This window comes from Scomber scombrus, chromosome 10 (assembly GCF_963691925.1).
Source record: "Scomber scombrus chromosome 10, fScoSco1.1, whole genome shotgun sequence".
NCBI classification, from domain to species: domain Eukaryota; kingdom Metazoa; phylum Chordata; class Actinopteri; order Scombriformes; family Scombridae; genus Scomber; species Scomber scombrus.
The window spans coordinates 6,096,171-6,119,269 of record NC_084979.1 but is presented as its reverse complement, the minus strand read 5'-3'; the positions used below and the strand labels follow the sequence as shown (position 1 = coordinate 6,119,269).

Sequence of the window (23,099 nt, the reverse complement as noted above, 5' to 3'; positions counted from 1 at the left end):
TCAAACAACCATATCTTGGTGAGAGTTCTGTGGTAAAAGCTAACATTTGCCAAGTCAACCCTAACCATGCCTCTCTCATTCTCAAGTCTGAAATCTGTAAAGTGTCTCCAAGAAACCGGGAGGCATTGCGTGTTGTAGGTCTAATGATGGGCATGTGGTAATTACACCATTCTTAGTTATGGCAGCACGAATGGATATGTTGCTCACACGCTGACCTGGCACTTCCTTAGCAGCTCACTTTCTGCCACGTCCTTGGACTCTGATTAGCATTTTTTGTGAAAGCAACAGTACGTACATGCAAAGTCTACTATCTGGATATGCGTGTAAAAAGCAGTTCTCATGCGTTACTGCATTTTTCAAGTGAGGCATGCTGAGTCGATCTCTGATTGAAATATACTTTATAAAGTAAATAAATCTGACTGATACTGAATGCTGTGTGATACTCTATTGTGGGGCATTGCACACACAGCAGATCTTGCTCCGAGAGACTTGATCTACATACTGAATTATTTTAGGCCATAACTGCGTTTTCAAACATCCTCTAACTTTATTTTTGCCATTAGTCTCGGTTAGTTAAAAAGTTTCTCCTCTATTAACTGCTCTGTGAGGCCGTGCATTGGAATGTGCTCCCAATCAAAGAGGGGTATTGACTCTGGTATGAAAAAGACTGGAAAAAAATGCAATTTATGACATTAATTACAAGCTTAGAAGGTCTAGATGAGTGGAATTTGAACACACATTGCAGTAAGGGACTTGCATTAAACAGCCAAAGAATAAAGGAAAATACAGTTGTTGAGTTATTTTATATAATGTAATATATATAATATTGGTTGGAATTAAAAGTCTTCATCCGCAGCAGTTCAAACAGAACATATTATGTATACACAAAGAAAGAAATAACTGTCAATGGCTACTGCAGTAGCACAAGCATGTGGCTTTCATTGACTTGATATAAATATGGAAGCTTCTGGGTTTCAATCAATTTGAAATGGGTCTGACAACTTGTACTACAGATATTTTAATCATATTTCACTGCAGGCAATGTATTTAAATAGCTTCCTATACAGTGTGTTTATTTTCTGCAACAAGCTTCATGTTTCTCTGACTTTTATATAATTTACTTAATAAAACGTTTTGCAGCCAGCGCCACTTGCAATGAATTTAACTGTCAGTTGCTGTATGAGACAGGACACTCTGTCCATGTTGAAATCTCTGTGCGCGACAATTCTGCTGCCTTCAAGTGTTCCCTTTTCTGACATTTATAGTCAGACATACCGGTGTTGTGCAGACTGCTCGTAATGGAAATATGGTGGACGCAAGGTAACTTTTGATCATAGGCCAAAATGTTGACTGTATTTTTTATTATTTTATTTTATCACAAAGCGATGACACATCTTTCTTACGCTACAGATACTATACACCACACCTGACAGCTGAGCATTAATAATATGGAAAGTTCGACTTTCTCAGTGTAGTTTTGGTATTTCCGGCACTACGTAAAGGCAGCATTCAACCTATGGAGGAGGAGGAGAGCGGGTGAGAGAGGGGTGGGCGTGACGTCATGGCATGGTGCCCCGTCCATGTTTGGCGGAGAAGTTTTTGTAGCTTCGACTAAGTTCAGGCACATTTGCTTTTTGGTAACAGTTAGACCCTGGAGGGAGCAAAACTGTTTATTCAACTTCTCATTTTCCTCTAGGTGTTGTAATATCAACATAAAATTATTTAATGTCTTATCTAAGTTGACCTTGCTTCATTTGTCAGCGTTATTAAGGTAACGTTTCTCTCAAATACCGGCAGAAACATAGCGGGCAGTTGGGGGCTCACGTCCCTCTCACATCCGAATTAACGGCTAATTACGGTGTCGTTCAGTAGCCAAGCTAACGTTACTCTTGGATGGACGGCAGCGTCTCTTTTTCCTCTCCGTTTCCCTCAATTAAGAAAATAGTTTCGTTCTTCCGTGAGTATTTTTATCCTCCGCCGGGTGGTTTCGTATGAACAGTGTCGAGGCAGCGACGAGGGGTCGGGGGCTCCGCCAGAAGAGCCGGGTTTCAGGATGAAGATGCCCAGAGGAGGACGCCTGTTCCTGGCGACGTGCCTCTGCTCGCTCTTCGTACTCGTGCTTTACTTCCAGAGCATCACCAAGCCAGGTAAGACCGAGCACATACTGTACTGTTCGGCAAAAAATAACCAGACTAACCCTACTGCATTTATTAAATAACATGTATCTTTAAATTAAAGAGAAATGCGGCTTTAAATGTAATGCAGTGGCTATAAAAGAAAACTCTAACCTTATAGTAATAACAGTCTCACATTTCACCATATACGTTAGCCTATATAGTATACACGTAATGCAGTTACATCAACCTTAGCTTAGGTGTAGCTTAGATACAAAGGTTGTGCATCTTTGGTTGACATAACTTTTAACATATTGAACACACCTGTGTGCATATGTGAAGCAGAGGCAGTGTGCCGAGGCATAATGAAATGTGAGTGACATGAAGTATGAATAAGCTCACTGTGAACAGTGGAATGTTTTGAGACCCCCCCCCCTCCTAGAGACCCCCTGCATTCCTCCACTTCAACCCTCCTCTCTTCTCTCGCTTCTCCTTTTGTTTCTTTGGCTGAGCCTGGATATTGGAAGACAGATTTTGGCCCCCAGGGGACTGCAGACATCCAGGGAGAGAGGAGTCAGATCTCAGATAAAGAGAAAAGGAGAAGTAGACATGATTGATTTGCGCTTGCCACACATGCTGAAGCCAAAAATGGCACAGGGGGAAAAGAAGAGAAGTAGAAAGAGTCATTTGATACAAAAGAGCTGTTTTTCTACGTGGATAGTAAAGAAGAGAGAGAATGAGGATAATTGGGGCAGAGAGGAGAAGCCAGTGCTCGGTTTTTGGTGATGTTGTAGGTTAAGAGGAGCTTTATGAATCACTGTGGGCTTTCTCTGAAATAAGTATGTCATAAAGTCTGCACAGTGTGCTCTGAGTGAAGTCTGCAACTTTGGTGCAACACTTGTCAAGACATGTACTGAATCATCATCGTCTGTCACTCTGCACACGTCATAATATAAAAGATAATGATGGTGAAAGGTTAAAAGATTAAAAAGCATAATCACACCGAATTCAAATCTTTGCCTAAAATTAACCTGTGTGCATTTAACAAATGATACCCCACAGCTGAATTGTCTCCAGTGCCCTCTACACAAGTAAACGGTTCACAACCACAGAAATAAATCAACTTTTATAGACCACAACACAATAAATATATGCCGAGCTGTCAGTAGCAGACACACGAAACCACCTGTTGAACAAAAACCTACAAGCAACCCCCCTTCCCTTCTCCCTCCTCCCTCCACCTCACGGTTGTAGGTGGATACCCATACTGTCTACCCTGCCTGGGCTTGTCTGCTTTACAGCTCCACCAGTTACCGTGCAGGCCACATGAAAAGCGTGGTGGAGCCACATTAGAGAGGACTAATTCACAGGATGTCAACAACGCACGGGTTTTCCTTAATGACTGAGTGCGTGTGTGCATGTGTGTGTATCTTAGTCTGTGACGGTTTAAAAACAGACGCCACATTTCTTGTTTAGTTTTATTCTCTCTTGTCTTTCTCCACCGCTTTCAGTTTCTCGCTTCCGTTTTCTCTGTTTTGATCTTACAAGAGCAGGTTGAAGTAAATTTGTTCAAGTGTGTTGTAGTATATATGTTTTATGACTTTAAATAATAGAAAATATATGCCTATATACATTTTTTTTTTTTACATCAAATATCTAATCCAAATCAGTTTTTGTTAAAGCCTCCTTTTATAAAGTGACTGTTTATCCAGTATGAGGATCAGTGAAGTTATTCAATCTATTTAACAGTTTATTCCTCATTTGTACACGCTTCACATAGCAGTAAAAAAACATTCAAATCCCAGCATGACTTTTTAAAGAAGAAATTGATGTTACGGACAAGGACTTATATAGTCACACTTTATGTAGGCCTGCTGGTAATACTATACCAAAAACTGGGTGGTTATTGAAAATGTGGGAGAGTGTTGAGTTTTTTATAAGGGGGCAAAATACTACTGATTATTTTGATTATTTATTAATCTGCCAGTTTGGTCAATAAAATGTCAGAATAGTGAAAAATGTCCAACCAACAGTCTGAAATCTAAAAGATAATCAGTTTATTATCACAGATGGCATCAAAATAGTTGCAGATTAGAGCCCCCCCAAAAGTTACTGAGTCAACGTGCATGTTGTCAGTCAAATTGCATTTATTTTTTTTAAAGCCACATCTTTATAAACAGAGTGACACAGGGTGATAGCAAGACAGACTGTACACTTCTAAAGATTCTTGTCTCTAAATGACCTCAATACACAAGTGTAATGGAAACAGAGGGACTTTTTTTCTCCTCTTTCTTTCTCTGACTGTGTGGAAATCTGATTTTTTTCCTCATCACAAATGATGAACAACAGCATCAAAGCAAAAGTTTTAAAGCTAGAACATGACACTCATGTAACTGTTAGAACAGTTTATGGTATGACAGCGGATTCATTGTTTTGTGACTTGGGTGGAACAGTATTTATATCAGGCTTTATTGATTAAAGAAGCAAAAAATAGTAATGTTTCTCTATCTCAGCCTAAGTTAAAGAACTGTGATTAAAGCCTGTAACCTACCCAGCATCAGTAGATGAGAAAAGTATGTTTGCTTCCAGTAATAATGAAGCCTGATTGTTGATTAAGAGGAGGGCGTCTGGTTGGGGGAAGAAAGAAGAAACAGTGCTGTTGGTAACGAGTTTGATAATGTTTAGTGTTACTACGTTACTGTGGAAACCATCCCAGTCTCTTGATTTACAAATAAGTAGTGTGAGTGCCGACACATTCAAACCTTTCTTCTTCAAAGTCTTTATTAACATTATTATGCTTCTGTATGTTTGTCGATAGATAGCTACTTCTGCACACTTTGAGTCACAGAAACCATTCAAATATCAGAATATCCAGCAACTTAACATAATTTATGCTGTGACTTTTCTTCTTTCTACCACATTCTAACCCTCTGTAAGTATAAAGGGTTGGCAGGAAGGGCTAGGCAAAAAAACAGTATTTTAAAAATACTGCCAAACGTCCATTCATTCGTCAGTTAGTCCAAACCTGTCAACCCGTGTGTCATTGACCGGGAAACTTTTAATAGTGTTGCTCTTAAACGGAATAAGGAAGTGTGTAATGTGTAGCAAGTGACGGTGAATGTGAGCAGAGTAGATAAGCAGCAAGTTGTCAGTCTGGTATTAATTGTACAGTATACACAACAGTGTGAAACCCTTCAAATATCAAAATGTTCAGCAACTTAAGGCCATTTATGCTATGACTTTTCTTCTTTCTACCACTGTGTTTCTTCAGTAAATACATAGGCATGGCAGGAACCCCCACCAGGCCAAAAAACAGTATTTGTTTAATGCCAAATATAATGCCAAATGTTAATTTTTTGGTAGCATTGGCAGTGTGTTAGTGAGTGGTAGAGAAGTGACGGTGAATGCGAGCAGAGCAGATTAGCAGTAAATTGTTAGTCTGGTATAAATTGTACAGTGCAGGTTACAGTGTGGCAGCTAATAAATGCTGCTGCTCCTCAAAATTAACGAAAAGTCTGCTGTTTCCCTGACTGCTGGAAAAGTGAAGGAGGTTAGCTCTCTAGCCTAACCTGACAATGCTAAACAGAGAAACGGAGAAATGTGTGGCTGCTTACCCCCTTACCCAGAAACCACAACCATCCCAAAGCAGTCAATGTAAAGGAGACATTGTACCATATTCCACAGATTTTATATAATTGCTTTTAAAATATTAAGATTTATAATGGAAAGTCTGTGAGAGCAATGTTTGTGTCTTTCTGTTGTCTTCAATAAAATGAAACTCTGTATACAAGATATGTTGGAAAAGGTACACAGCACACTGAACCCTGGCACCAATATAGTCCCACATGGTAGTCAATAGTAAAACACCACCATATTTCTTATTAACTGCCGTATCTTGTATCCCTGGTAACCAAATTCAGTATATACACATGGGGATGCCCAACAAGTCTGTATCATTATCAGCACTGCTTTTTGATTTATTTCCGCTGTCAGCACTCACACACATTTTTCTGCAGGAGAAGCACTTTCTACATCTATGTTGTAATTCAGTGTAAGGTTGACACACACTGCTCAATTCATTTCTCTCAAAGCTTCTCCAAAAAGTACTTCTAAAAACTGACAGTGACTATAAAACATACACTATGAAGAATGTCATGTACTGTGTTGATGGAGATCTGCGATTAGTTTTAAAATAGACATGTACTGTATATGAAAGGTCACACACAAATACCCCCACCCACATACACACACACACTTGCCTTACATAGGAACATCTCCAAATTAAGCATACTCTGTAATACCGGACAGGAAGTGCAGCGCATATTATTGTCATGCTCCCATTGTCTGATTTCCTGTGCCAACACCCTCTGTTTGGCACTCAGTCCAGGGTGCTATTAAAAACTCATCAGTCAGGTCATGTCACATTTATCTAGCTTTGTGGTTGGGACGGTGTTTTTCAAATAAAAAACATCACTTCCTCATTAATGTGCAAATGTTAAAGATTAGATCAGCGGTGTTTGAAGATCCTGCACATGCCGATGAAGTTGTCGATATGGTGTTCTCACCAATAGAGATTTGCAAGTTGTTTGAACATTTTGTCTGGTATAATAGCAGAAATCACGTGTTCAAAATGATTAAAACACCAATATAGTGAATCAGCTTTGAGTCCCAGCATTCCTCATGTCACTTTATGTTTTGTTATTATGTTATTTATTTAAAAATGTGCTCAGTAGTTGTTGGATTTTGCTGCTGGCTGCTGCTGTGCATTAAAACTACTTCACAAACCAACAATGGCTGCAGCAGGACTGTACTGAAGCATGGAGACTCGGGTTGTGTCACTATCAAAATTAACACCACATCATCCACCGAGAGATTTATCAGCATCTAAACACAAACCTGTCACTGTAACTACTTTTATTTGACGATATATTGTCTCAGAAATAATCACGATAAATGATATTGTCATTTGAATTTCATTTTCTACCACTGATATAATAATAATAATAATAATAATAATAATATAATAGCTTAATAATGCAAGGGGGGTTAGAAAAATGATCAAGGTCATGTCCATGTATCATACAGTAAGTCCATATATAGACATGATGATGTTGATAACGTTATTGTACGATAAGTGGATCATTATTGTGACAGGCCTAGCGACAAACAGTATGACAGGTGAATTATCACTGCTTAGAACATCACTCATGGCTACAATACATAGGCAAACAAAGAGGGTTAATGTGGGGGAAAGAAAGAAAATTAAAAAAGCAACTAATTTAAAACTTGAGCAACTTTTCCCCCTGAAAGTAACCACCAAACTTTCAAATTGAAATCAATTCAAGTCAGTAATTATTGTGACAGGCCTATCTAAGCATGGTCTGTCCCTGCATAGATTTAAAGTCATCAAATTTGTAGCTGACTGATAAGAAAAAATCAAATTCTCGTAATCACTGCCATCAAACACAGTCGATTGCTGGTGGGAAAATGTTTCGACCGTGAAAACAGTTGATACTTGATACAGTGATTGTCTACCTCGTTTCCTGTTCAGATACTGTACTTCACATTTTGTCTTCCAAATATAAAAATACAAACTTAATGAGCTGAACCTTCCTACTGTGTAAAAAGCTTTTTGACGTACTGAGAAACTTCTTCCAGTCAGCCTCTCTTATTAGAAACATCATAATTTGAACTAAAATAGAGATGAACACCCAGTTTCTCTTATGTGGTGGATTGACTCAGCAGTATCGTGTGTGCGTGTAGTTTGATTATATTGTAGCTCAGTGTAGGAGGGTAGTTTAAAAAGTGTGAGCACTCGTCAGCTGTGAGTCAGTAGCCCTGCCGTTTGATTTTTCTGTCGTCCCCAAGAAGCAACTAAACATACCCAGCGCATCAAAAGGTGATTAAATTATGACTGAGTTAATCAACCCTAGAGTACAACGGCTGCCGTTCTTCAAACAGGTGATATCACATCACGGTATGGTCACATGATAAAAGTCACACTAATCAAAGTAACGTTGCCCTGGAGTAAAACCACAACTTAAATGGTTCCAAGGGTTGTTTTTAATAGATGTGTTTCTGATCCTGAACATATTCACTGTTGCTTTTCTCTCTTCATTCACACTCCACAGCGTTTCCACTTCATTTGCCTGGCAGCTCGTACATGACTTCACACAGTCGAGGGTGGGAAAACTCTCCTCCGTCTTTCCCAGTGTCGCGGGACAATAGCGTCATCACACACACCAATCAATTCTGAGCCCAATTAATAAAAACTCAAACAGATTTTTGACTAATTTGGAAACTTGCTCGCTGGTTCTCACCACTCCAGCTCATAAAAAGCAGAATTCACTCTGCTGGTTCTTGTGACAGTGATGGATTCATCTAAACGGAGTCCACATGAAGGTCTGCTCTGATGCGTCACACACACACACACACACACACACACACACACACACACACACACACACACACACACACACACACACACACACACACACACACACACACACACACACACTCATTATTTACCAAAAACCTACCAAAGACACAAACATACACTAGAATCTTTGTCACAGAACACGCATTTACCCACAAACACATTTGTTCACGCCCGTTCACACACACACGCACACACACACACACATCGTGCAGTACTATAATTGAACACATCACCGCTGCTTTATGTGCCACTTTATCATCTGACATCGATATCAGCGCGGCTGTTGTGAAACAAGCATTGTTTGATGCGTTTAAAGGTCCCCCACACTGCTAGCAGCTGTACACAGAGTACAGCTCAGCACCACCACATGCTACACTTGCGGACGCTTTGTTTCGCCTCGCTCTGTCTGCTGTATCAAAAGTCTATTTGTTATTACTGCAAACATGCTCCATCTTGTAAAATCGTTAAGCTCGTTGCCTTTTAGCATTCTCCCCTTTTTTTCCCCAAACTGCTATCATTAAGGAGTGTTTTGAAAAGAGAAAGCATTAAAAAAAGACACAAATGGATTTGTGTGTAGAAACAAGAGCTGGAGGCCTGTGTTGAACCTACTTGACAAAGATGTGGTTTCAGTGCCTTAAAGGTGAGATTCAGCCTCTCTGTCTGTCTAAGAGCTTACTTTCTTTTTTGTAAAGCAGCTGCATTGGTATTCGGCACTGATTATCATGTTTTCCGTTACAGGTGAGTCATTAGTGACGTCGTCTGTGCTCTTTATCTTCTCTGTTGTTTCAGGTGTGAAGAGATGTATTAGTTTAGGTTTGGGATGAATGAACTACAGCTCCTGTTGCTACTTGATTTATTATTAATATATTAGAAGTTCAGTGACCATAATGCACTGACACTTACATGAAAGGAGACTCAAACTTGTGACACAGTATTTCTATTAAATATTAATATCAAATAGGGCGTGGTGATATAAATGTTAGAAACTGATCATGATAGCAAGTTTCATTGACAAGAAAACAACTTCAATATCAAACTTTATTTATATAGCAGCGTTTATACAGGTCAATGTAGTTTAAAGTGCTTCACAGTTGATTGACAAGCTGATAAAAAGACAGAACAACTGTAGACTGAGGACAACATGAAGAGAAGGAACAAAAACAAACAAATGACAAAGAATATAGACCAATGCACACGAGAGAAAACAACTAATAAAAATGGGGGAAAAAGAAACAGAAGCATAAAATCAAGATAACAAACTGATAAAACAAAGTAGAACATTTTAAAAAATAAATTAAGAAGACTTAACTTTTTAACCATACAACCATACATTGCCTGTCAATGTGCCAACAACCAATCACATCACAGAAAAAAACCTATTTCTAGCCAGCTGTAACCAGCTATGGTAGTTATTAAGTTATCAGTTAAGTGGGATAGCTCATAGGAGGTTTGGTTGAGTTAGTTGAACACATCACATGCTGTTGTGTGACAGGAGAGATGAACGCTCCTACTGAGAAAACGTTTACATGTTGGTACTGAAAGATACAGCTTAACAGTCAAAGCAACCTTAAAATGTCATGGAAAGCAGGGCTGCAGAAAACTGTCTTTATTTGCTTGGACGTGTATCCAAAAACCAAAAGTCAGACTTGCCCAAAGAAACCTGGTGAAACTAGACAAAACACCCAACAACAACTGAACAGAAAACCAATACTTAAGTACAAACTGGACTAACCAGGGAATGGGCAACAGGTGACAAGACACAAGTGTAGGCCTAGGCTGGGAAGTTGATTGGCTGCGAGGACACTGGAGAGGGCAGGGCTGAATAAGCAGATGCAGAGCAGGTGTGGAGGGAACTGAAAATCAAAACCCAGAAAACACACTTGCACAACCAAATACAAGCAGAACTAAATGACTAAAAGGACTGAACAGAAGTACAACACAGGAAACCAAGAGAACAAACACAAAAAGTCCAAAAACCATCACTGTGTTTTAAATTACGCACTTTTGTTAGTACATTTCTGTGTAGTACACTGTGAACTTACTTGTGTTGCATTCAAATTTCGACAGGTTAGTATTGTCTGAAATCAAAGACGGTCTGCGTACTTCCCAAAAATGACCATTCACGCTACTGTTGCGGTACCAAATCATTACAGATGCTAAATCAACCCAAGAAACCTCCTGATGGCTTATATGTGACAACAGTATAGTGGTGCTTAGTGCAAAAAACACATGCATAATGCATTTGTTTAATGTATCAATGTTCATCATAGTTACAGTGTCCTCAGCTACCATTTCCAGTTTGAAAAGTGGTCCTTCCCCTTCTTCTACGAAGCCAAGATGGTGACTGTTGAGGGCGAGAAGTGTCCATAGTTGCACACTCAACTTTTTGACCATTTTGAGAGCACCATTCAGGTACTTATAGTGCACTGCATTTTCCCATACTTCTCAGCTCTCAAAATATTAAGTGCAAGAAGATACAGAAGATTTGAGACACAGCAGATGAGTCCATGACATGAAGAGCTGTTGTGGATAAATAAGATAACAAAACCTTGGTAGTATGGTGACACTACTTAAAACCCTGTTTGGCCACCGAATGGCGCCGAGCTTCTTTAAGTCTTAGCGTAAAACAGACGTTTTACTGGAGATAAATGAAGTTTATTACTTAAAGCATTACCTTCCTATAAACAGTGCCAAAGCATTTACATGTATGCTCTCACCAGCAATTAGACCCATCCCCAAAAACACCCTCACAACAAACCATAAGTGCTTTTCCACCATTATTAAACACTGCTGTTGCTTTTTAATGCCGCTAAACTCAGTGGAAAATGTGTGAGTTCTCCAGCTGTGAGCGTTTCACACTGAGGGATTTATGAGGATTCACACTGGCAAGGTTGAAATAGTTTATTTTACTGTTATTTATTTGATGATTTTTGGTGATTTATTTCTATCAACCAATATGAAAAATATGCTGTCAGCCAGCTTTAACATTAAATCTACGAGTATTATGCACTTTGGTAACTTCATGCTAACACATTTTTTGGAAGTTTTGGAAATTATGGTTAATATAGGTACGCAAATTGAATGAGATTATACCTAATTTTTTAGTTTAAAAAAAGCAGAAATTTGGAATTATTTTTACTGTATTTAAGATTAGAGGTATATATGTATACGTGTGTGTGTGTGTGTAAAAGTTTAGTCAGGATTCAGTTTTGAAACCATTGCAAATATTTAACCACATAATCACACCTGTTTTCCTTCAGGGTCAAAATTGTTTGACTTGTCTGGACTGACTGAAATATACTTGCAAAGAATGCAGTATAGAACCATCCATGGGATTTTTCAGGCAATTAGATAAAATAAATCCATATATGGTAAATGGACTGTACTTATATGGCACTTTTCTAGTCTTTTTGACCACTCAAGGTGCTTTTACACTACATGTCACATTCACTCATTCAAACGAACATCCATTCACTGATGACTGGGGCTAGCATGCATGGTGTCAACCTGCTCATCAGATGGAGACTAACATTCACACACATTCATACACCATTGGCACAGCCATTGGGAGTAATATGGGGTTCAGTATCTTGCCCAAGGACACGTAGACTGAAGGAGCCGGGAATTGAACCACTAATCTTCTGATTAGTGGACGACCGCTCTATTTCCTACCCCTATTTCTGAAAACATTTTTTAAAAACGGGTCACCCAAGGACAACAGGAGGGTAAGCAGTACTCGATAATATACAGTATGTCAAATCAACCTGAACTCTGACATCATTATTTTTTCATTTCAAATGCTCTGGTTGTACTTTAGTCCTGTTTTTGACCTATTTGAATGAAGGTGAACATAGAGAAGGTCAAACACATTAAAAGGAAGCGCCTGCTCTGCACTACAAAGAATAACAGTGATCGTAAAGTTGCCTCATCTCGTCGCTTTAATCACCAACATCTGCAGTTCTCTGCGTTTGCGACGCCATCAAACCACGCTCCAAACAAACACTAACACAGAGCCTGAATACTCCTGATAAACCCCTGCTGCTGTCTCTTCCTGCCTTCACTTTGTTTTCTCTTTGTCACATCCTATTTTCCCTTTCAGTATCATGCTGAAACACACTTTTTTTTCCTTTTTAATAGACCTCAATCAAAGCAAATGAGCCTACATGGCGTTTTTTTCCTCCTCTCTCAGCTGGTGGAATCTCCCATTATGCAACCCTCGTAAAGACAGGCCTTCATTTCAAGTGCAATTAAGTGCAATTTTCCCTCTTTAAGTAAATATTTACTGTATCGATGCTCCAGAATCCTCTCTGTTTTTGATCACAATCAGAGACAAGGAGAAGAGGTTTTTCACAATAAAAGGAAAGCAAGCGCAGAGATTTGTCTTGATAGAAAACAACAAAAAAAAGAGGCCGTTATGTGTCGAGCCCACACAAAGTGAAAGTATCTTAATGTAGTCATTAACTCAATTTGTTTGCCTTTTCTCTGTCAGCTGATTAGTCACAAGCAGGCGGCTTGTGTTTAGAAAGCTGCAGGCTGGTACACACGCCTAATGGACGCTTGTTTGTCTGCTAATATAACAGACAGACTGTCAGGTGGAGGAGTGTGGAGTAAGAGCCGGAGGGCCTCTATTCTGCTCTTCTTCAACCGCCTCTGTATTGTGTCACTTCCTGAATCTGAGAGGAAGCGGTGGTTTTCTGGTTTGTGTGTGTGTGTGTGTGTGTGTGTGTGTGTGTGTGTGATCGAGCACGCGATAAAGAGAAAAAGTGATAATGACGCCTGAGAAAGCTTCTGTGTAAGAAAAACACTGAGTGAGGAAAAGCCTTCCCAAGATAAAGTTTGTTGATACAACAGAAGATAACGGCTGCTACAAAGCGTCATTAGACATGAGGCTGGCTGATGTGTTATAGAGACGTGCAAGCTGTCAGATAGAATATGAAAGCAGTTCATTGGGGTTTTAGTGTCCTCATCACTTCATGCTCATACATTCACACCCATGCACACTTACACATGTAGAGGTCGTGTTCACATGTGATCGTCTATGTCAGACATTTTAGGACTTTTTTGACATTTCCAAGTGTGCAGTCATACTCAGATTAGGTCATGAGTTGATGGGAACTATGTTGTACAAAATTCTACTGTAGCTGCTTGGGAAGTACAAATGACGTGACTTCCTTCTATTTTAGGGTAATATACAGGCTTGTTTTCAGTCTGTTTTTGTTTAATTCATCATGAAAGTAGCTTCAAACTGATTAGCACTCTGTTTAGATGACTTGAGAGTTAGATGAGACGATCGATGTCTGTCTGTTAAATATGAGCTTTAGTTGAGTATGAAGACTGGAAGCAGGAGCAGCTTTAAAACTAGTTAATCAACTTGGTATTTGTTCTTTAATTTCATCCAAACCAGCGCTGACATGTTAAAATGATAACTCGTCTCTGTTAGATTTTACAGCATAGAAAAGCTCAAACATTCACAATTATAATGTTTGATGTTTTGAATTGTGTATTCTATCAAATCACATGACCTTTTCAGAACAACAACTAATGATATTTTTTCATTATCAATTAATCTGACTGTTATTTTCTTGATGAATCAACATGATTGATTGATTTTGATGGACCAAACAAAGCTCCATGTGATATCCTCATACGTCTATTTAGTCCATGGGTGTCGAACATATGGCACGCGGTCCAGAACTGGCCCACCAAGGAGTCAAATCCGGCCCACTGGATAACTTTGCAAAGTTTGAAAACTGAGAAAAGTATTCACAATCAAGGCCTCTGATCTGCACGTGAACATCCGACTTGAGATAACTGACTTGCAGTATGATTCAGATTTGAAGGAAAAGGTTTCCTTGGTTAGTTTGGACACATTTTATCCATATCTTTTACCATTGTAACCCCAAATTGACAAACCTGACTGCAAACATATCGTGCATGTTTGGGACGACTTATCTTTGTGAACAAGCTTTTTTTCTGTGATAAGCATCAATAAAACAAGACTGCGTTCCCGCCTCACACACAAACACTTGAATGACATTCTAAAACTGACAGTTACTCAGGATTTAACACCTAATATTAATGCACTCGTGAAGACCAAGAGGTGCAAGATAAACTGTGAGGAACCTACTTCATGTAAAATGCTGCTTCAGAGGGTTTTTTCCACCATGACCAGAATACAATTACTCTACACTTAAAAAACAATGAATACATATTTAAACCAGTCATATGTTGAACATCAATCAGCTGCTTATGTGCTAAATATCTGTTAAAGACTGAAATTGCACTCATTTTTCATCATGAGGCTGTTCATCTGTGTTTTAAATAGACGGTTTATTACAGTAAAGTTATTATAGAGGTTATTATGATGCGGTTTTACTGGTCCAGCCCACTTGAGATCAGATTGGATGTGGCCTTTGACCTAAACTGAGTTTGACCCCTTCTGGTTTAGTCCACAAGCCAAACTTTAGAGTTTATTAACACAGAGGACTAAAGAGAAAATATTCACATGTGAGAAGCAGGAATCAGATCATTTGTAATTAATGGATTTGACAGAATAGTTGGAGATTAGTTCATTAATTGAAAAGCTGCAGCTGGACTGTGCAGTGGAGTTTTAAAAGTGTCCTCCTGACCATTTTTTAAACAAGCTCTGCATTGGACATTCACTTTCCCATTTTCCCGTCCTTTCTCCCCCACCCGTGATGTCATCTTGAACGAAAAGGCCTAATGAAATATTTCCTTTCCACCGCGCTGTGTGTTTACCCTCCGAAAAAGACACAATAAGCCATTAATGTGAGCTCAGCAGCCGCCACAAGTGTCTGCTGACCTACTTTCCTGCTTCCTGAGGAAGCGTCCCGAGTTTGCGCAGGGCTCAGCGGCTTAAGACGAGAGCGACCAGCGCCTTAGAGCTGCTGAGAGCATCTACACTTACTTCTACCTGGAAGCTCCAAAAGTGCTTTATAAGTCTCAAAACCTCAGGACCAAACCTCATCCTAGCAGAGACCTCCTTTAACTCACAATATACCTCAAAGCATACTTAAAACACACTCAGCAAGTTTCTAAAAGTCCAAGAATTGGATGTCCAGATGATGTGACAGGATTCACCTGGAGGAAGCGGAGGATTTATGATGATTCATGTGAGCTCACGCAGAGAGGAGGGACAGCAGAGAAAGCTTCACTCCGCATGTCACATCATCTTCACTCAGATTTGCAGAGTCACCACACAAACTCTGCTTGTTCTCCATTCGGGGTGTTTTCTGCTTCCTCAAAGAGCCTGATTGTAATCTCATACATGAGTCTGCAAACACACAATAGTGATTTATATGTTTTCTCATGAGTCTCGAGGCCTCCGAGCCGACACTGAGATTTATTATATTTTTTCAAAACAGTGGAACTTCTTTAAACACCCGATGTGAAGTCATCAAGAAAGAGGAGAAACAGCACGAGAGGCAGACTTTTCTCCTTCCACATACTTGCATAGCATAAACCTCTTTCACGTGCCAGCTCGGTGATATGCTTTCCATATGATGGTGTGGAGTTTTCTCATCACTCAAACAGGCCCTCCCCCCCTTCCTCTCACACTTATACACACACACAAAGCACATTTCCCTCCACATCTCTCTCCTCACCAACCCTTCTCTCATTCCAACTCGGCGTAAAAACAACCTGAGGCTTTGTTTAGCCACATGTGCAAAGCAAATCACTTCTTCTCGCTCGGCACCATTAGTCGCAGACCCCGACACCGGGCCTGGATGAGAGCTGGAGGAGGTGGTGGAGGAGGAGAGAGTGGAGAGTGGAGGGGGGGATGGGAAAGGAGAAGACAGATGTGTTTATAGAGACTTTGAGGAAGGAGGGAGGAGACGGATAACAAGGTCTCCATCCAGATATCTTCTTCTTAAAAAAAAAAAGCCAGCAGAGCCTGCAGGTCCCTCATCATGAATGCATTGTTTGGTTGTGTAATGTTAGTACATCCGGTTTGTCATCTGTGGGTAAATGACCTCTTTTTCTTAAGTGTAAAAAAATTCAAATGAAGGAAGAAAAAAAAGAGAGCGTTTAGAAAAGAACACGCTGTTCCTATCAAATCTATGAATGAAACTGAGCAAAAGAGGGAGGTTTTTTTTTTTCTTTAAAGAAAGGATCACGTCATGACAGAGAGAGCAGAGGAGGGTTGGAAAGTTGGCTCCAACCGAGCTTCCCTACACTCTCTACGGATGTCTTTACACTGTAATTTAAAGCTATTACAGGCAAAGTGTCACATAGGCTAATATAAAAATAACACTTAAGAAAATCCACTGGACACGTTCTCCTGTTGATATAGAACACTGTGTAGATTCACTGTACTGTTAGCCATGTCAGAGTCTCACGTAGGGCAGGAAATGAGCTGGAACATGAGCTCATTCAGATAACACAGAAGTAGAAATGATGAGTTGTAGTAATCACGCCGCTTTCTGATTGGTCCCCCTCTCTCTCCCTCTCTTTTACTGCAGAGCCTGGTGAGAAGAGCGACAGCAGACCAGGGAAAAGCAGGAGGAATCCACTGCAGAGCCTCTACAATGGAGACCAGGTGAGAACACACAATAACCACACTCCTCAACATGAAGCTACAGGCAGCAGCTGGCTCAGCTTAGCACAGAGACTACAAGATCAACACATTTGTATTTTAATCTGTACAAAACCCACAATTTGTGGTTTTACATTAATGTTCTGCACTGCTTCTCGGCTTAGCACAGGTTATTTGATGACAGTTTTGGCATCACAGTGGATGTTGGGCTGACCGTCCTCTGTTTGTTGTCACATACAGCGTTAGGCTGATTGGAAACGATTTCTAGAACTGATTCAAGGCCGTCATTTAGTTCACATCACAGAGAGGCAAGTAGCCATCACGCAGTTTCCAGACACACTCAGTAACCGACTTCCCAGCACGAGAAGCAAACATCGAGTCAGCAGAGTCTCCAGACGTCCGACAACCACACGATAGGATTAAAGAGTTTAGCTGGTAAACTCGCCGCAATCACTGAAGCCGACTTTGTCTCATTCAATAAGTGCAAATGATGTGAAGGCTGACAGTTTTCCACTACTGAAATAAACATAACTTTTTGTGGATAAGTCCATTTTTTAAACAGATTTTTTAAATTTTGTACAATATTTTAGGTGTTTAAAAAGTATTAGTATGTTTGTGGGTCAGTGATATTTTTTGTGTCCATGTAGTTTAGTCAAATTTGAAGGGGTTAAAATGTGGAAATAAACGTATGAATAACTTGCACACATTGTTTTTTGTGGACCCAGCATCAAATTTCTGCTTTTAATCCATTTTTAGAGAATATATTAGAGGATTATGGCAAAAATGTCTAAGTGGTGTAACCATAAAAACTTTGTACCAAATAATTCAACTTGCTTAAAAACACTAAATCCTCGATAAAACACTGTATCAAGTACAGTAGTTTGGCATGATCTTACATTATAACTTTTTATATTAAATAAAGTTAAAGGAATACAGTTGTTCTAAATATTACATTTAATCTGGGGAATCATGGAGATCAGGAAACATTTTTTTAAATGAAGTAATTATTTGTATAAGTCCACTTAAATACACTGTAGGTGGATAAAATGTTTAATATATATCATTCGTTTGTGGTTACACCATTTGACATTTTCAGGAGCATTCAGTCTTACTTTTGGTAAAAAATGGTGCAAATGTCATTTCAAATGACATAAAAGCAACACAAATACTAAATGTACATTTTAATAAACCTGATGCTGCTTTAAAACTATTTTTAAGATATTTTTGAATTGCTCATCCTGCCAGCCCTTATTTGTCACTGACCCATGTATAGATTTATATGTAAACTCTGTCTGTTACTCTTTAACCCTCTATCCCCTGCTCTTGCTCCCTCTCTCTTTCATTGTCCTCACCGTCCTCTCTACAAGCAGTTGGAGCTGCTGGCAGCTCAAAGGTCCCTGTCAGGCCGCAGGGAGCTGTTGGAGCAGGAGTGTCTGAGCCACACCAGGAAGCGGCGGGTGCTTTCACCAGAGGATCTCAAACACCTCATTGTGGATGATAAACACAGTCTTATTTACTGCTACGTACCCAAGGTTGGTCACCACCAGAGCAATTAGCGCAGCTGGAGTTCTAGACCACAAAACATTATAATCTTATTCAGATGGTTTATTTATATAGTGATGATAGTTTGTTTCTGTGTGTAAAAACAGTTGCTCTCACTTTTTTATATGTCTGAAAGGGTTTAAATCTGTCTTCATCACGTCCAGGTCGCCTGCACCAACTGGAAGCGCGTCCTCATGGTCCTGACCAGCGAAGGCCGCTACACAGACCCCCTCTCCATCCCTGCCAACGAGGCCCACGTGGCGGGCAACCTGCGCACACTCTCCGAATTCTCAGTCCAAGAGATCAACCAACGCCTCCGCAGCTACCTCAAGTTCATCTTCGTGCGGGAGCCCTTCGAGCGCCTGGTGTCGGCCTACCGGAACAAGTTCACGCGCAGCTACAACACCGCCTTCCACAAGCGCTACGGCACCAAGATCATCCGCCGGCACCGGGCCGACCCGGCACGCGAGGCACTGGAGCAAGGGAGCGACGTCTCCTTCCAGGAGTTTGTCCAGTATCTCGTGGACCCTCGGACCCAACGGGAGGAACCTTTCAACGAGCACTGGGAGCGGGTGCACACTCTCTGCCACCCATGTCTGATCCACTACGACGTGGTGGGGAAGTACGAGACTCTGGAGCCGGACGCGCAGGCCGTGCTCCAATTGGCCGGAGTGGACGGGACGCTTCAGTTTCCGACGTCAGGTAAGAGCACCAGAACTGACGGCAACATGGCAGCACGCTTCTTTAAACACATCAGTCCTTTCTACCAGAAGAAACTCTTCAACCTGTACCGGATGGACTTCCTGCTTTTCAACTACTCCACACCAGAGTATCTCAGGACTTGACGAGTGGCTGGAGAAAAAGAGGGTCGACATCATCGCCTGCGGATCGACCGGGCCAATCACACGAGCTAGGAAAGCTCTTTACGGTCGTCCACGTTTGATTCGTAGGACACGCGGCGGTACGTTTGCACTTTTTTCGGTCGCCATGGACTTTTCGTTCCTGTGTGCAAGCTCAGACTTGTCGCCACGACTACAACTAAAAACAAAAACAACTGGTGTGAAGGGAAGTTACTGAAATGAAACCAAATCTCTTCCTGAGAAGGATCGCAGTGAAAGAGTGTCACTCTCCCATGAAAAGTCTAGACACCCACTTCACTTCAGTGTGCTTTTATAACTTCAGTAACAATTCAGTATTTATTAATTTTACTCATCTGGTTTCACTTCCTCTTTGAGAACATTGTCAGAGCAAACCTTTCACTCCCTCACTTTTTTTTGTACTCCTTTATTTCTGTCGTTTTGTGTGTGAGTGAAATCCGCCTCACCAGCATTCCTGTGGTGCCCACTATAGTAAAAGTTCTCTCCTGGCTTTTTTTTAATTGAGAACTAACGAGCCACAAATGAAAGTCACACTTTAGAGGAGCGGGTTCTTCTCTCACACAGGCGTACAGGTGAATGTGCTGACTGTGAAACTGAACACAGCACCTACAGTACAGTATCTCTGGGAGGCTTTTTATTTATGTATGTCAGTGCATAAAGTATTTATTGTTATGGAAACATGTATGTTAAGGATTTTGGGGCTGAAAATGGATTTTATATGGAAGAATGAGGAGTTTCAAGTTACTTGCTGTCTCAGCTTTTGCACATTAACTGATGCCAAATAGTAATCTATCAATCATATCCTCCTTTTTTTCTTCTCTCTCTTATCTTATCTAACTCGTCACAGCGCTCGCTCACACACACACACACACACACACACACACACACACACACACACACACACACACACACACACACACACACACTATCCCAAAGTCACTTCCAGGGAAACTTGCAGTCACTCTGTAATTCCAGTAAAAAGCTTGCAAGCATCCCCTCCTCTCTCCTCTATCGCTGTCTGTATTTAGCTGCGGGCAGGTACGCTGAACAAACAGCCACATAGCTGTGGTTGGGGCCCAAGTCCAGCCCAGCACCCACCCTCTGGTCTGGGTCTGGTCAGAGCGTCACTTGTTTTAACATGAAGGCCAACACACAGGCACATGAAGGGGTTAATCCAGCTGGAGTCATCATTGCTCAGAAAATGTGATTGAAGTTGCAGTAGAAGGTAGGTAGGAACATTTAAGAGTGGCTTACACTGCAAATAAATATTAGTTTTATAGATACAGATGCCTCATTCAGGATTAAATCAAGTCTGTGTCTGAAACTAGACTCAGCATCTTTGACTCGGCTGACATCATGTTGAAACAAATGCCAAAACCAGCATTTTTTTTAAACTAGTAATCTTTTGCACCTAATTTTATGTAGTTTGAGAACACTTTCCCTGAATGGCAGAATATTTTTTTCAAAATAAGAGACTTACAGGAAATGATTTATTAAAGTAATAATGCAACAACTTTATTTTTCCACCTTCTTTAATTCCTGATAATTTACTTGTAAAGATAATTTCCAGTAAAGACATTTGGAATTTGACACCAGTTACAGGAGAAACAGAGACCGTGTTCAGTAGACTTCAGCCATTAAGTCAACAGATATAGTCAACACACACAGCATGAAGAATAAAGTTTCCCATTATAAATAAAAGATGAATAAATATTTACTCAGGTTTCAAATGTAGTAGTTCTTACACACACACACACACACACACACACACACACACACACACACACACACACACACACACACACACACACACACACACACACACACACACACACACACACACACACACACACACACACACACACACACACACAACTCATTCAACTCTAAAATATAACAGATACAGAACTTCAGTTAAAAGCAAATAACATAGTTCTTTCCATTTAATCTTGCATGAAATAATGAGAAAATAACTAAGTCAGACCTTTGGATACTCAGTTATTATCATAGCTCTGTGGTGTGTGTGTGAGGAAGCGCAGTATTCACTTTTTTTGTGATTCCCTACGTTTCTCATAGCAACCAAGCACAGATCTCTTAATCAGACTCATCTCGCAGCCTCTCAGTTTTATTACCTAACAGTTTATCAAGACTTCCATTAAAACTGATGCCGGGATTGGAAACATGAAGCGCCAGGATTCATCTCATCTGGACTTGACATGTTTTCGTTTTAGCCGGTTGTCTCTGACAATAACAAGAATTCACCACAAAAAACAACAAAAAAGCGTTTTTTAAAACAGCTGTCTGTCTCCTTCAGTCTCAGGATATTAGTTCCAGTCCTGCTGAAGTGCACACTTTTGCCAGCGCGTGTCAAGACAGGCTGGCAGTAAAACTTAAAAATAAAAAAAAGGAAACTGTCTTTAATTTACTCTCTTTATCTACCAGATTTTCTTCTGTCAAATATTTCATCTCGCTGAAACCTTTTTTTCTTCTTATCTTTAATGCCTGTAGACATGCTTTTAAAAGTGCAATATCTATGTGTGTGTGTGTCGGTAATGTGATAGAAGCTGTATCTTTATAAGCCTTAAATATGTTTCATCATGCTTACCTTCTTTTTTTATTTTATTTGTCCTTTCGGCTATGATTTGCAGCCGTGGATTACAGGGTTTTTTCATTTTTTAATGCTCTCCTGTGAAGCAGTGTGTGTGTGTGTGTGTGTTTGAAGCCATAATATTGCAAGAAGCTGTGACTTGCCAAAAAATCTAATCACACACTTTATCATTCATCTTTTTTTTTAAATCTTAATTTTTCCCCCCAAGTTTTACAAGTATCTCGTTCTTCAGATCGGATCAAACATGCTGTATATTCATCTCAAAATTGCTTGGACGCTGCTGTGTATGAACACGGCTAGTCAGACGCCTCCAGCCATCTTGTCAGACTGAGTTGCTGTAAAAAAAGAAAAAAAAAGGTAAACAAAGCACAATCTGAAAGAATCTCTCTCTCTCAATGCACCAGTTTACTAGTGCCACAAAACTGTGAATGTGATTAACTGAAGTGCACTTGCTTATGTGATAGTTGAGTTGGATGGTTACCTTGAAGTTCTTGACAAATACAATCCTTTAACAGCAACGCTTGAATGTGTGTGTGGTCTTTTTTTTGGTGTTTGTTTCTCATCACAAACACAATTAAAGTTAAATTAAAACTCACGGATCCTCTCTCGAAGGCTATTTTTTGTAAGTTAGTAAGGGAACTTTTCCATTAGGTTACAATGGACAAAGATGTTTTCACCCTCTCAGCACATTACTGTACTTGTGGGTGGCTGCAGTGATGGATGGACAAGCCAGCCTTGGTAAACAAACAAACATTTCCAAATGGTATTTCAAGAGTCATGACGCTGGAAAATACAAAACAACTAACAAAGATTTAGATTTTTAGACATGCTAGTTACAAAAAAACATCACTGCATCTTTTAAATTATTCTGATATCCAATAAATATGTAAAATCCCAGAAATACCTTTTTTTGCTTGTTTTGGCAGTAGTCACGGCGCCAATGTGACACAGACATCATTAC

At 40.0% G+C, this 23,099-nt stretch overlaps 1 protein-coding gene across 1 annotated transcript; it reads left to right on the top strand.

The window, feature by feature from the left end:
• Positions 1-1,594: 1,594 nt before the first annotated feature.
• Positions 1,595-19,749, top strand: LOC133988049 (carbohydrate sulfotransferase 11-like). The gene is made up of 4 exons (XM_062427576.1): positions 1,595-2,147; positions 17,037-17,113; positions 18,478-18,642; positions 18,817-19,749. The coding sequence occupies exons 1-4, from the start codon at positions 2,054-2,056 to the stop codon at positions 19,495-19,497; spliced, it is 1,017 nt and encodes a 338-aa protein (XP_062283560.1). The 5' UTR covers positions 1,595-2,053; the 3' UTR covers positions 19,498-19,749.
• The last annotated feature ends 3,350 nt before the right edge of the window (positions 19,750-23,099 follow it).